Source organism: Gossypium arboreum, chromosome 2 (genome assembly GCF_025698485.1).
Source record: "Gossypium arboreum isolate Shixiya-1 chromosome 2, ASM2569848v2, whole genome shotgun sequence".
NCBI lineage: Eukaryota > Viridiplantae > Streptophyta > Magnoliopsida > Malvales > Malvaceae > Gossypium > Gossypium arboreum.
Window position 1 is genome coordinate 96,997,727 of NC_069071.1, and position 13,504 is coordinate 97,011,230.

Here is a 13,504-nt window from a genome sequence, read left to right on the forward strand (position 1 = left end):
GATTTTAAATTAGAATGAAATTTTATATCCTGTATTTTTCGAAAGTGTCCAAGTATATGTCTGGTAAGCCCTCGTACTTTTTACCGATCTCGGGTACGGGTAAGGGGTGTTACAAGGACACGGCCTATGGCCACAGGCATGTGTCTTGGCCGTGTGCGCCTTATTGGATGTTGACGTCAGAAACAAAATGTCAAGGTTTTTGGACATAGGCTAGGACACGGGCGTCTCATGGCTGTGTGAGGGACACAGGCCATTGACACGGGCGTGTGCCAGGCCGTGTGAAAACCCCTGTAGGTTCGAATTTAGAATTTAATTCACACGAGCATGGGACACGAGCGTGTCCCTTGATGCTTAGGCCGTGTGTGTCACACTGGCCATTAACATAGCCATGTCTTAATGACCACACGGGCGTGCCGCCTATCCACACAGGCATGTGCTCTGTTTCAAGGTTTTTTTTTTTAAAGTTGGTTAAGGACCTGAGCCGGTCCCGAATGGTTTCTAATGGACGTTTGAGGCCTCGTAGGCAAATGTTAAGGAGTTTATATAAAGTTTTAAAATTTATCAAGTCTTGATGATTCGAAAAAGTTGGAATGAACGTGTTTAAGTGTGGTAACGCCTCGTATCCTGTCCCGGCGTAGGACTCGGGTGTGGGGTGTTACAGATAACTAAATGGGAACAAATTAACCAATAAGTAAGGAGAAAACATATGTTCTTTCTAGTACTATCAATTAACCACAATTTAATTGATGACATTGTCCCTATATAATTTCTAATGAGTATAATGCCATCGACATATAGAACAAGAAAGACCACCTTTCCGTCCCCAATATATATATAATTTACATAGTAAATATATTATAAAAATTCATAATTTTTTTGAATTATATATTTTCTAATTTTTAGTTCAATTTTATAATTTCATATTTTCTATAAAAATACTTTTATATAATTTTTAAAATTTTAATTTGAATATTAGGTTTTATTAAATTCTATATATTTGTGTTCTTATAATTATATATAGTATAAAAGTTAATTTTAGAAATTAAAAATAAATTTTATATATTTTAAAATTTATTCTACCTTTTATATTTTAGAATTTTTGAATAGTTTTTAAATTGATGTATATATTTCAATTTTTATACTTATATTCCCTTTTATTAATTTTTGGTATTATTTTATCTACACTATTAATAACATTCTTGATTGAGTTGGTGTCACGAGTTAATTAGACACCAACTTAATTAGAAAAATTACAAAATAACTTTCTATTTATAAGAAATAATAAAAATATGCATACATGTCAATTACATTGAAAAATTTTAAATTCACCACTCAACTAAATTTTATTTTAATTTATTTATATGCACAATTTATCATCTCAATTAATAATATATATTAATATTTTTATTTTAATATCACATATATTATTATTAATTGATTTTAAAGCATATATTTCATTATTCATACTTAATAAATTATAATATAATAATAAAATTTAATAACAACGCATACTAACACGACTTAAATCTATGCCACACCTGAAATTCTAGTCAACTCACGAGATTCTATATACATTATTTTTAAACGTTGATAGTTCATATAATATAATTTTTAGAATATATAATGACATCACTTTTTTCCTCGGTTCACGTAATCATTCAACATGATTAACTATTTGTTAAATGTCAACTTTCAGAGGTATCGACTTTTCAAAAATCTTTATATTAAGTCAAAAACCAAAAGTCATAAATCCAACGAAGGTCAACTACAAGACAGAAAGTTGAAGACGAGAAAGCGTACCGAAGGCGCTGGCTCACTACTATTTTTGGTTAAATTTTGTTATTAATCCTTATATTTTATGAATTTTGTATATTTAGTCCTTCTACTTTGATTTGTTCAATTTTAGTCCTTATATTTTTTAAATTGGTTATTTTAGTCCCTTTCTTTTTAAATTTTTAGTTTTAACCCAATTTGTAGCAATTAAATATGTAAGATTAAATTTAATTACTAATCTTGTACTAAGCATACAATTATAGATTTAGTCCATTTTCTCCAATTGGACATTTAAAGTCTCTATATTTTTGAATTTTGAAATTCTAGTCTTGTGAAAATAACATTCGTTAATCCATTAACTAGATTTTAATGAGTAATATGTAAAATTAAAAGTTAAAATGACAATACACATATGATAATATATTTGAAGCATCATATTTTAGAAATAGTAGAACTTTACATAATGAATTTAACAGTTACTGTTTGGTGAGGACTAAAATTTTAAATTTTAAAAGTACAGGACCAAAAATAACCAAATAAAAGTATAAGGATTAAATCTATAAATATTTAAAAATACAGGGACTAATAGCAGAAATTAACTGTTTTTTTTTTTGTTCAAATAGAACAGGCAGACAAAAGAACGGCAGTTATAAATTTTAGCGGGAATAATAGTTTAACGGTTACAATAAGCAATTGCAATTTGGTCGCCCTCATGTCAACAAATAATAAATGGCCACGTATTACTATCCTCTCTTCTCTGCTTGTGTAATTATTAATGAAAACAAAAGGAGGAAAAGCATGGAAGTGGAATGGGATTCTCTAAAATTGGCAATCCAACCACAAACAATGAAAATTATTCTCTCATCACTTTCAACCTCCCTCCCCAATTTTATTCACCGGTAAATCTTTTTCTTTTTCCCTGCACAAAAACCGCACTGTTCGTCGATTGATTGCTTTTCAGGATTTTCCTCTCTCTCTCTCTCTTTTCAAATTTAGTTTAAAAAAAATATGAAACGAATGCCTAAACAGGAAACTTGGATTGGTAACCTTCCAATTCCCACCTTATCTTGATTTTTTATATTTGTAAACTTTTCCTTTTGTTGCAAAATTAGATTCTTTACTTCGTGAATTTTTTTTTTTTAAGTAAGATTCTTTACTTCGTCTTGGACGGCTTGACTTGTTTGTGATGATTTTGTATTTTGGCTTTCATACTTGTTTGGATTAATAATGGTTTTCTCTTCTTTCTTGCCCTTTCATTACCTTTGAAATTGTGAGGTCGTTCATTGTTGCAATTATTATGGAATTCGGCGAAGGTCCTTTTTTTTTTTTAATAATTACTTAATCTTTTGAAAGTTTGAACAAAGAACTTGATAGGATTTTAGCTAAAAATTGAAGAGTTGTCTTCTTCATTTCCATTAATTTCTTGATAATGTTATGCGAATTGTTTGGGCAGTAAATTTATTTATGATCGACTGAAATACATGCTTGTGTCTAATTCCATATGCACCAAACCCATTTTATGTTCGAACTTATTCATAATTGGAAAACTATATGCTTTTGGCATAATGCATGTTTTTGAGATTTTAGCTTCTTGTTGAATGCAGGCATTCCTGGTGATGGGAGATGTTTGTTCCGGTCAGTAATTCATGGTGCTTGGCTGAGGTCAGGGAAGCAGTCTCCAAGTGAGAGCTGTCAGAAAGATCTTGCTGATGAACTCAGAGATAAAGTACATTTCTTTTCTATTTTACTCTTTTATATGAAGCATCAATTGGTTTTTAGTTGTACTTGCTACTGATGGGTTTTCCGGAATTTAATTTTTTTTTATGCAATCCCTTTTCATTTTTGTGTTAGCTGCAGATGTCTTTGTTGCTTTAACTTCATATTGGCATATACATTCAGCCCTAGGGAATTTTGTTTCTATGCAATCCATTTTCATGTCTTTCTGCTTTAACTTTGTATTGGCCCTCAATCAACCACGTGCAGCTTCCTTTTCTACTACTTCGAACATTTTTCTCCTTACAATAAAAGATTACATGTCTTGACAGGTTGTTGATGAATTCATCAAGAGGCGGGCAGACACTGAATGGTAAGCTTTTCTTCTTTGGGAAGATCTATTAAGTTGTTGAAGAGGACTGCATATCTTTTACTTGGTTGTTACTAAAGCTTGAACTATTGGTTCTGCTAGTAAGTAGGACAATTAGGGGTATCTCCTGAGATAAGCTGAAAAAATTTTTTGATTAGCATCTCCCTATCAAATTTCAATTCATTGACACTACAAGAAAGTAAGTCTTGACACCTTTTTGCAGGTTCCTTGAGGGTGATTTTGACAACTATGTTGTGCAGATGCGGCAGCCTCATATTTGGGGAGGAGAACCTGAGCTGCTAATGTGCTCACATGTCCTACAGTGAGTTTTCTTTTCTTTTCTGTTAGCTTTCGACATCAAACTTATTTTTCAGGATATGCTTATCAGCTAATATTTATGCCCCATGCAATTATGAATTATATATACATGTATATATATATGTACGTCTGTCTGTGGTTGAAGTGAAAGGTACATTTAGTTCCAGATAACTACTTGCTGGTCCAAAAAAAAAAAAAAACGAAGATTACTACTTGGTCTATGATTTCTTTCATCAAACTTGCCCTATAAATCAAATAGAATAATTCTAACACACACACACACACACATACAAAAAAAAAAAAAAAAAAAAATTCAAATAGAAGAATGTATTATATTCAGAAATTAGATTTTGATTTAGGAATTGATCAATAGTTTGCTTAGCTTTCTTTAGTCCTCAACTGCAAATAAACTTAACCTTTGAATACTTCATTGATTATTAATCATACAAACAATTTTCCAGATAGGCTTCGCCACCTCTGAGTTATTACGAGCAACAATCACTTTTAAATAAGATGAAAATTTGTTAACTGAAACCGAATCACATTAGCCCTGTGATTCATTGTTTTTGTTTCTATGAGATGCTAAGATGGATAGGAATATAACTAAATTTATTGTTATCAATATATCAAAATTTTCTAATCTCTTAACATGATATATATTTCATCCACAGGACCCCAATAACAGTTTACATGAGGGATAAGAATGCGGGTACCCTCAAAATTATATCCGAGTATGGTCAAGAGTATGGTAAGGAAAACCCCATCAAAGTTCTGTATCATGGTTACGGACACTATGATGTATTGATGAGTCCAGAAAACAGTGCCTCTTCTAAACCGTAAGATGTCTTGCTTCACTTGTTTTATGTTCATTGCAAGTGACATGACATGTTACTGACAACATCATTACTGATTTTTTACCCTTCATGTAATACCTATCTTAATCGAGGGTATTTTTCTGAGACGGCTTGAAAAAGGTCACATGCTCTTTCTTTTTTTCATGGTTAAAAGAAAAAGGTCATATACTCTGATGATATGCCGTCTTCCTTTGTAGAACTAAATTGCCCTCCTTTTGTCCTATAATGTTGACTTGTATGCTACAGTTAGAAAAGTTCATTTTATGTCTGCAATTAGCCAATAATAAATTAACAATAGCAATTGCTCCTAACAGATTACTCGAACACTGATAGTAGTGGTGTTGGTGGTTTTTAGCAGGTGGAAGAAAAGATGACTTGGGGATAATTGCACCCTAAAACAAGTGATGCTAGGAATTCTGTACTGTAATGCCGTTGTGAATGTAATGATACGAACTGTACCAAGTTCTTGGGAGTAAAATTCTCATTTATGGATTCTAAATAATCTTATGTGAAATGGCCTGATTTAGATCAAAGGTCCATGACCTTGCAAAGAACAAATATATTCTTCTTTATATGGCACTCTTTTCATTAAGACAATAAAGCCAAGTCATTAATATATAATCCCTAAGTTAACTCGTTAGTATATAGAATCCATGAGGTGGCATCCAATGCTCTCTCTAGACTATGGCCTTTTGTTTTTTTGTACAAAAAGAATGTGGTACAACAAAGGAAACTCAACTAGAAGACATTAGAATATGAAATAAGGTAAAATTTTGATTTTGATCAGAGTATTTATCCAAAAACAAAAGGAACACACTCTTTGCTCATAAAAAAAAAAATTGAATTATAATTTGTTGGTTCATGTAACAACAATAGATCTGAATTTTAAATTCCCACATTCACATTCACTTTCTTTTTCCTTTTCCTCAATTTACAGTCTTGCATCTGATAAATATGAATTTTGAATTCCAGCATTTTCTTCCTAGGGTGGAACATAGGAGCAAGAGAGGCCTTGCCCCTTAAAATTTTGAAAATTTACCATTAAGCCCTTTAACTTTTTTTTTTTTGAAAATCTTATGTCTACTTTCTAAATTTTTTAAAAATTCTCATGAATTTTTCACTCTTTTTTTTAAAAATTAATTGGACCCCTAGTTTTTCTTTTTTTTGAAAAATCATTAAACCTTAAAATTTTTGAAAACTTTTAATTAAACCCCAAAACTTTCAGGTTCCGCCACTGAATCTTTATATCCTCAAATTGCAGTTTCTTTGTTTTGAAAAAGAGCAAAGAATAAAGAGGGTAATGGGAGAAATCAAGGAAAAGAACCCTTGACTATAACATCACATGATATAAAGCAGAATTTAAGAAATCTTTGAAATCCTCTTCCTTTTATTATCATAGCAACCGATGCAGTAGGCAATAGGGATTCGTAGAAACATATGTACGATGATATGAAGGAAAATACCAATTCTTGCTCAACTCCAACCAATCTCAACAACTTAACAAAACCAGCCTATGCTCACGTGCTTATATACAAAAAAAGACACGGTTGGATGAAAAATAAACATTGCTACTCACCATCCTTCCATATCTCTCGGATTAGCTCATATCTAACAACTTTCCGGCCCCCCTTTCCCGTTCTCATCCAATTGGTTTTGGGAGAACCGCGGGGGTTCTCAATCATGATCGAGGTCATGGGTGAATCCAATTCATCAAGCTCATCATCACTAGTGTATGATTTTCTAAGTACCAATGACTTACTCCTTTCCATGACTTGGCTTTGTATAATGTCGGTTAGGGAAGTTGCGGAAGGTGGCGAATAGACAATAGGCGTAGCCATACATGGAAAGTTTGTGATAGACTCTTCCCCACCCTCAGAAAGATCCTGAATAAGAGAACAGAAAAAAAAAAAAAAGATCAGTCTCGGAAAAAAAAACTCAGCAACACAACTTGCAACATTGTAGGGTAATTAATGAATGAAATGGACAGTTATATTTAAAGCAGAACTTTTATATTGTTTTATGACAAACCTTTTCCAATGCTTCAAAAACTGCCTGAGAAACTGGATTAGGGTTGAACTCATCAGGTACAAAATTGTTAAGAACCCTGATGATGAGTGAGACGCTGAACCTGGGGCATACCTTCAACAATAAAATTCAAAGGGAAGATGAGATTAACAGACAGGAATACTAGGTGACAGAGGAATGAGGTATAAAATATTGGCTTACTGAAATTAAAAGAAGGGTTAAATCACATTTTGGGGCCTGAACTTGGCAACTTTTTCCACATTGGGGCCTGACTTTTTTTTTTTTGTTCAAGTTAGGCCTTGAACTTGGCAATTATTCCCAGTTGGGGTTTAAACTTCTTTTTGGCCAAGTTAGGCCCTGAACTTGGCAATTATTCTCACATTGGGGCTTGAACTTTTTTTTTTTGTCCAAGTTAGTAAAATCCTAAAGTTTATGCCCCAATAAGGGAACAATTGCAAGTTTAGGTCCCAATGTGGGAACAATTGCCAAGTTAAGGGTCTAACTTGGACAAAAAAAGTTCAAACCCTAAAGTGGGAATAATTGCCTAGTCCAGGCTCCAATGTGGAAACAATTGTTAACTCCAAGACCTAACTTAAACCCAAAAAAAAAAAAACTCAAGCCTCATTATGGGAAAAGTTTCCAAGTTCAAGCCTTAAATAACGATTTAACCCTTAAAAGAAACATTTCAGTAATTCCAGAACTATACCTCTTTTCTTGTGGACCTATCCGCAAGCATCTCAGATGGAAGCATCAAGAGATCACTCAATGCATTCAGGAGGCAAAAGGACTTGAAGGAACCCTCACATGCAGCATTTTTGCTGTCACCTACTTCGTTGCTATCTTCAGGACTCTCATTATCATCAATGCCAAATAGATCTGTTAGCCATCTTGACCAATTTCCAATCTGGTAACACAGGGCCAACAGAAATGGATCCTTTCAGTAAAACGCTAGAAATGTAATAAGCTTTTGTATTCTTCTGTCATTATTAAAACAATTTTCTGTGAAGCAGTATTAAATACTAATCACAATTTTTTATTATCTGTTGACATAACATTTGGAGCAAGAAATCACAAGGTGCAAGCATTTAGCTTCTTTAAAGGAGTAAACTTCTGTGGCTGTGAAACATATCAATAGGCCAAATTTGCAGGTATTGGTAGATTCAACTGTGTCCAGCATATCAGTTTTAGACCTAAGTTCCATAAATGCATATTTTTGAAGCACATATACAAGTTCCCCGTAAATATATGGAAACAAGATCAGATGTTGCACATAAAGGACAGGGAACCCATTACTCACAGCATTTTTCAGTTGTACACCTGCCCCAAAGCTTGATTCGCTTGCAGGAATAGGAAGAACCTTTGAATCACTTATTGGATCAGAAACAGGGTCTGCTGGCATTTCTTCAGCTGATTCACGAAGAATAGCATTGAACATTGCAACATCTAATCTACCCACCAATTGCTCCATGACCTAATGATGAACAGACAACAATGTTTATCTCAAATTCGCATTTCAACAGCCTTCCAATTAGATAATAAAATCATAAGAAACAAGGACATGGCCTCATCTCTTTACAAAGAGACATTATGAACATGAATAAGCATAAGACCCAGGACCAAGTTTATTATGCATAGATGAAAACAAGCTATAGTATATCATAATACCAATTTAGCCAGCACAGCTAAGCAGCCACATTCGTGCCCACATGCTCGAATGGGACAAAGCCTCTCACAGGCATCTTTAAAAGCCTTCTTCCAAAGCTCAACTGAAAAACTCCCCTGCTCTAGATCACCTAATCCATATCTTCTGCTAGAGTTTTTCTTCGAGCATAAGCTCTTTGCAGCAGTAGACTGCATATATGGAGTCAAAGTCTGGCAAGTATATAGAGGGAAATAATGTCAGGTATAACTTCTGAAGACATTATGATGTGAGCTTAAAGAAAGGATTGACCTGCCACCACACAGACTCGACAATTCTGGAGAAGATCCAAGCTTCAAACTTTTGCAATGCAAGTAAAAATGTCCGAGGATCCACCCAGTCATCAGAACCTTCCGAAAATAGCTGCATTTCACCAATTGCATGGCTAACAGTTGCTCTCAATACAATTGAATTTGATAACCAGAAGGTTAACCTGTGAAAATGGAAAAGAAATTGATCAAACAAATATCAGGTAAAAGGTACACACAAAGAGGGAAGCACTTGAAAAAATAAAACAGAAGTGGAATTGGGAAACAAGGGTGTGCATAGGTATGAGAAAAAAATAAATTTATCTGCAGTCTGAATGTCAGCTTAGGGCCACAGAAGATTAAATTTAAATTTGTACATGCAAACCGAATTGGCATCTTTAACAATTGTTAATGTGGCAGCTAAAATCTCCTAGATTCATTTTCTAAAAAGGAAAAAAGTTATGGAAAGTGTTAGTGCACACCTTGGAACATCATTTCCACATGCTTTAGAGACCAATACCAATCCTGAAATTGCAGCCCTTGCAGCACTTGCCCTCTTATCTTGGGTATTTGCTTTACAAGCATGAAGATAGAATCTAGAAAGTCGTCTAGCTGGAGCATGAACCTTGTTTGTAGAACTTCCATGCTCAGCAACAATGGAATAAAGACTAGCCTCAACAACAGCAGCTTCCCTTAGTTCTTCTTCGAGCATTTCAATTTTGGATTCCAACTCAACTTTGCTGTTGGAAAAGCTCTTTGTATTTTCTTTGCGTTTATTACATGTGTCACTTGTAGAACTATGATGAATCTTTTCAGGAATATCATTTTCCTTTGCCTTCTTTGCGAACTCAGTTTTCTTTAGCGGTCCATAACTGTTACCTGAGTCAACTTTGCGGTTAGAAAAGCTGTTTACAGTTTCTTCCCTTGCACCAAGTATATCACTTGTGGTACCATTAGAAGTCTTCTCAGGGATATAATTTTCCTTCGCCTTCTCCATAAACTGGATCTTTGATAGTCCATTACTCGTACCTTTGTCAACATGCAACTGAACAGGTGTCACACGCTTTTGCCTATCATTTGCAAGGAAGCCACCTTTCACTTCAGTTGTTGTCGAGCTGGATGCAAAAGTGTTACTCCTCAATGCAACTTGCTTTCTCATAGAATCTTGAGGTGGTCTAAAACCTAACCTGTCCTGAAGAGAATATTCCTCGGGGCCCAAAATCTGGTTATCCAGCTCATCTTCCCATGGTGACTTTTCAGCATTTCCCTTCCAGTGGCCAACACGTGAATTGCTACTTAAATGTCTGTTTACATGGCTTTGGTCATGCCTCCATGCTTTTCTAGCTCCCTCTCTTTTGCTATGGGAGTCTTTATCTTTTACATGATTCAAGTTCACATCTACTGGAACAGCTACACATGCCTCTGAGGAAGAAACTTTACCCATTGGATGACTTATAGGATTCTCAGGATTGGAGGACAAGTACATTGAAGATAAATGAGATGTATTCCCATTTACTTGTTTGAATGCTTCAACCGCCGGACTTACCCCTGAGTTTGCAGATGTTCCATCAGAAGGAAGACTGAGCCCAAGTCTTCCTATAGCACCATTTGGTGATTCCAATCCAATCTGTAGTCAATAGTGACTTGCTATTAAACATTCAGAAATACTAGCTTTTCTAGGATGACAGCTATGAGCCACCAAATTAACAAGAACTACTACAGTCCTCCTAGAATAGAAGCATGCTGGTAACTAAGGAACTGCAATCTGAGTGACTGCCCAAAACTCACATATTCGCTTATGTAGTGGTTAAAAGGGGATCATATTTCTCCCCTACAAATTTATCACCGAAATAATAATGTTGCTCAACTTATTGCTCCTAGCAATTTTCAAGCTGAGGTATGGCCTAATTGCCAGCCATATCTTACCTCAAAAATGGTCCCAAGTTTGCTCCCCCTTCCCTATATTAATTATACAATAAAAACTAAACTAAAGCACAAAAATCCTGATATTTCTTTAGCTTTTCAGAAAGATGCATGTGCATCAAATAATAACACCACCAAGAGCAGAATCTAGAATTGTGAAAGCATAAGTATTTCTTAGTTGCATGAAAATGTAAATTATGACAATGCTTCAAGAACCAAAGTCTGCCTAGTCAATTTCAGAAATCTTAAATCCGACCCAATTTCAAACCTCTGTTCAAAGACATTATAGAGACAATTCAATGTAACTAGAAATAAACAACGAAAGGAGAATAATGAATTTAAAAACCTTCTCATGTTGGCTATGTGACTCCCTAGAAGAATCAAAAACAGATGAAGAAACGGTCCGAGATGAATGTGAGGAAAGATCATCATCATCATCATCATCATCAGTAAAAGAGGCAATCTCAGTTTCCTCATCATTCCCTTCATTTATTGATCCAGAAACAGATTCACTCCCATCCTTTTCAAGTGATACTTCTTTTGGCAAGCTGCCTTTCGATGATGAGCTGGAGCTACCTTTATTAAATGGCTGGATAGTAAGATAAAGAACGGGCTGTTCTATGTTCCTTGAACTCTTCTTCAAGTTAATAGGAGTGCTAATGCTTATAGTTTCCCTGATAATCCCATAATCTGCAAGGTTTACAACAGCAGATCCTAAAAGTTGACCCTTTGCCACCTTGTCCTTTCGAGGCTCATACAAGTAGAACTCTAAACAATTCTTCTGGAAACCATCACGGTTGGTGCTCTTACGGGATGATTCCAGAGATAAAGTTACTTGAAGCCTGAAAGACTCGCCAAACTCGATTTTCCCATTCCTAAAACTAGAAACCAAGGACCCAGAACTCTTATCACCATTTTCCCATTGAAGCAATAAAGATTGAGCCGCTGGCAAAGACTGCAATGGTGTCCAAGGATTAATTTCATTTACATATACAATGTAATAAACCTGATATGAGTTGCCTTTTCTGTTCTTAGTTCTTAGGCCAAGAACCATTGTTTGGTCTCCGAAGAAATTATGGCGTTCACTCTTAATCAATATGATCAATCAAAATGGCTTCATGTTTTTGAAAACCATACATTAAAGATCTGTATTTAGGGGAAAAGCATAATCAGAAACAGTATACATTGAAAGAGATTGAACAAGAATTACAGTGTTTAAAGCAAATGAAAAATGGAAGAAAAGAAAAAGACTTTGGCAGGAAAACCGACTCGCTAACAACCAAAGCAGAGAAGAGAAGGAACCAAATTGAAAACAAAACGTGGGTCCAAATCATTCTTACCAATATAGTCTCCATTCATCAAGTTCATGTATTCCAAATGTTTAATTTATTAAAGCTAAAATAAAAATAATAATAATAATTTTAAGGGAAAAAAATTACAGATTAGAAATGTTTCTTTATCAAGCTAAAAAGAACCCTACTGTACATGAATCTCAAGAGGGCCTCCACCACTAAATATCCAATGGATAATATATATATAATTCAAAAAAAAAAAAAGGGGTTAACAACCAATCATGCTACCATTTGATAACTCAAACTAAAGACAGAGTCAAAAAGAACAAATTAAACCCTTATTTTACAGCAGAAGAAAAAAGAGAGTTAATTAGACAAGGCTGAAGTAAAACTTAAAAAAAGAAAGAATCTATGCATCAGATAGACAAAAGACAAGCAACCCATTTCATGCAAACATAATTAAAGAAAAAAAAAACTTACAGAGAACATCCGATGAAGAGAAGAATCATATAAAAAGGGAAACAAAACGAGAGTAGAAATGTAGGTAGAAAGAAAAGGAAAGTGTGGCAGTGGAAGCAGCTAAGGAAACAGTAGCAAAGAAGAAAGGAATAAGAATAAAAAGTGGGAGAAGGTTTACTGTTTAGAGTTGAAAAAGGGTGAGTTGTTGTGAACTAATGTGCTTTTTTTAAAATAAACAGCGGTGAAAGCAGAAAGGGCTACGACAAGTCGCAATTGTCGGAGGAGAAAGAGGAAACTTTTTTTTTTTTCTTTCGTTATGGATTTGGTATTTTTGTTATCGTTGCTGTCTGTGTTTTAATCCATGCACATATTTTAAATTACGTTGATTTTATTTTTATTTTTATTTTTAAAAATTTTGAAAACAGATTTAACTGTTTTTCTTTATTTAATCATTTTCATTTGCTAACTGTTTATTTCAAAAGTTAATGAAATATGAAATTTATTATCTGTTACCTGATTCAAAATTTGGCTAAAACATCGTTACTACAAGTAGAAAATTATCCTAAAACATTTTAATTTTTTTTTAAAATAAGGATAATTTTTTTATATACTTAATGTCTATTTTATAGTTCATATTCGGAGTTTGTAGTTACCTTTTTGAATAATTTGATATAAATTTTTTAATAATTTTAGTATAAGTTGTGATCATATCTCTTTTAACTTTATTAATAAGAAGATAATATACTTAAACAGACTTTAACCATTATCCTCTCGTATTAATAACAATATTCAAATCACTCAATTAATTTTAATTTTCATGAAAGGGCTGA

At 33.8% G+C, this 13,504-nt stretch overlaps 2 protein-coding genes across 8 annotated transcripts; one reads left to right on the plus strand and one right to left on the minus strand.

Moving 5' to 3' along the window:
• Window positions 1–2,613: 2,613 nt before the first annotated feature.
• Window positions 2,614–5,586, plus strand: LOC108466741 (OVARIAN TUMOR DOMAIN-containing deubiquitinating enzyme 4-like). 6 transcript variants are annotated; one of them, XM_017767112.2, is made up of 6 exons: window positions 2,614–2,815; window positions 3,378–3,499; window positions 3,819–3,859; window positions 4,080–4,178; window positions 4,846–5,010; window positions 5,384–5,586. In XM_017767112.2, exons 1-6 carry the CDS (start codon window positions 2,782–2,784, stop codon window positions 5,400–5,402), a joined length of 480 nt encoding a protein of 159 aa, XP_017622601.1. In that variant the 5' UTR covers window positions 2,614–2,781; the 3' UTR covers window positions 5,403–5,586. The 6 variants fall into 6 exon arrangements, with proteins under 6 accessions (XP_017622601.1, XP_017622602.1, XP_017622604.1 ...); XM_017767113.2 differs by having other exon boundaries at window positions 2,680–2,815; window positions 5,387–5,586; XM_017767115.2 differs by having other exon boundaries at window positions 2,680–2,815; window positions 4,846–4,922.
• Window positions 5,587–6,386: 800 nt separating this feature from the next.
• Window positions 6,387–13,017, minus strand: LOC108467248 (uncharacterized). Of its 2 annotated transcripts, none has more exons than XM_017767838.2 (9): window positions 12,696–13,017; window positions 11,270–12,069; window positions 9,483–10,627; window positions 9,005–9,185; window positions 8,719–8,925; window positions 8,351–8,524; window positions 7,760–7,957; window positions 7,057–7,167; window positions 6,387–6,911 (listed from the first exon to the last, which is right to left on the minus strand). In XM_017767838.2, exons 2-9 carry the CDS (start codon window positions 11,975–11,977, stop codon window positions 6,597–6,599), a joined length of 3,039 nt encoding a protein of 1,012 aa, XP_017623327.1. In that variant the 5' UTR covers window positions 11,978–12,069; window positions 12,696–13,017; the 3' UTR covers window positions 6,387–6,596. The 2 variants fall into 2 exon arrangements, with proteins under 2 accessions (XP_017623327.1, XP_052881024.1); XM_053025064.1 differs by lacking the exon at window positions 12,696–13,017 and adding an exon at window positions 12,264–12,584.
• Window positions 13,018–13,504: the final 487 nt, after the last annotated feature.

Coding starts and splice junctions, on each gene's coding strand:
- LOC108466741 (XM_017767112.2), top strand. CDS start 2,782: ATGAAACGAATGCCTAAACAGGAAACTTGGATTG. Junction 3,860..4,079: donor AGGCGGGCAGACACTGAATG/GTAAGCTTTTCT, acceptor ACCTTTTTGCAG/GTTCCTTGAGGGTGATTTTG. Junction 4,179..4,845: donor ATGTGCTCACATGTCCTACA/GTGAGTTTTCTT, acceptor TTTCATCCACAG/GACCCCAATAACAGTTTACA.
- LOC108467248 (XM_017767838.2), bottom strand. CDS start 11,977: ATGGTTCTTGGCCTAAGAACTAAGAACAGAAAAGGCAACTCATATCAG. Junction 7,168..7,759: donor ATAGGTCCACAAGAAAAGAG/GTATAGTTCTGG, acceptor TTATTGTTGAAG/GTATGCCCCAGGTTCAGCGT. Junction 6,912..7,056: donor TTTTTGAAGCATTGGAAAAG/GTTTGTCATAAA, acceptor TCTCTTATTCAG/GATCTTTCTGAGGGTGGGGA.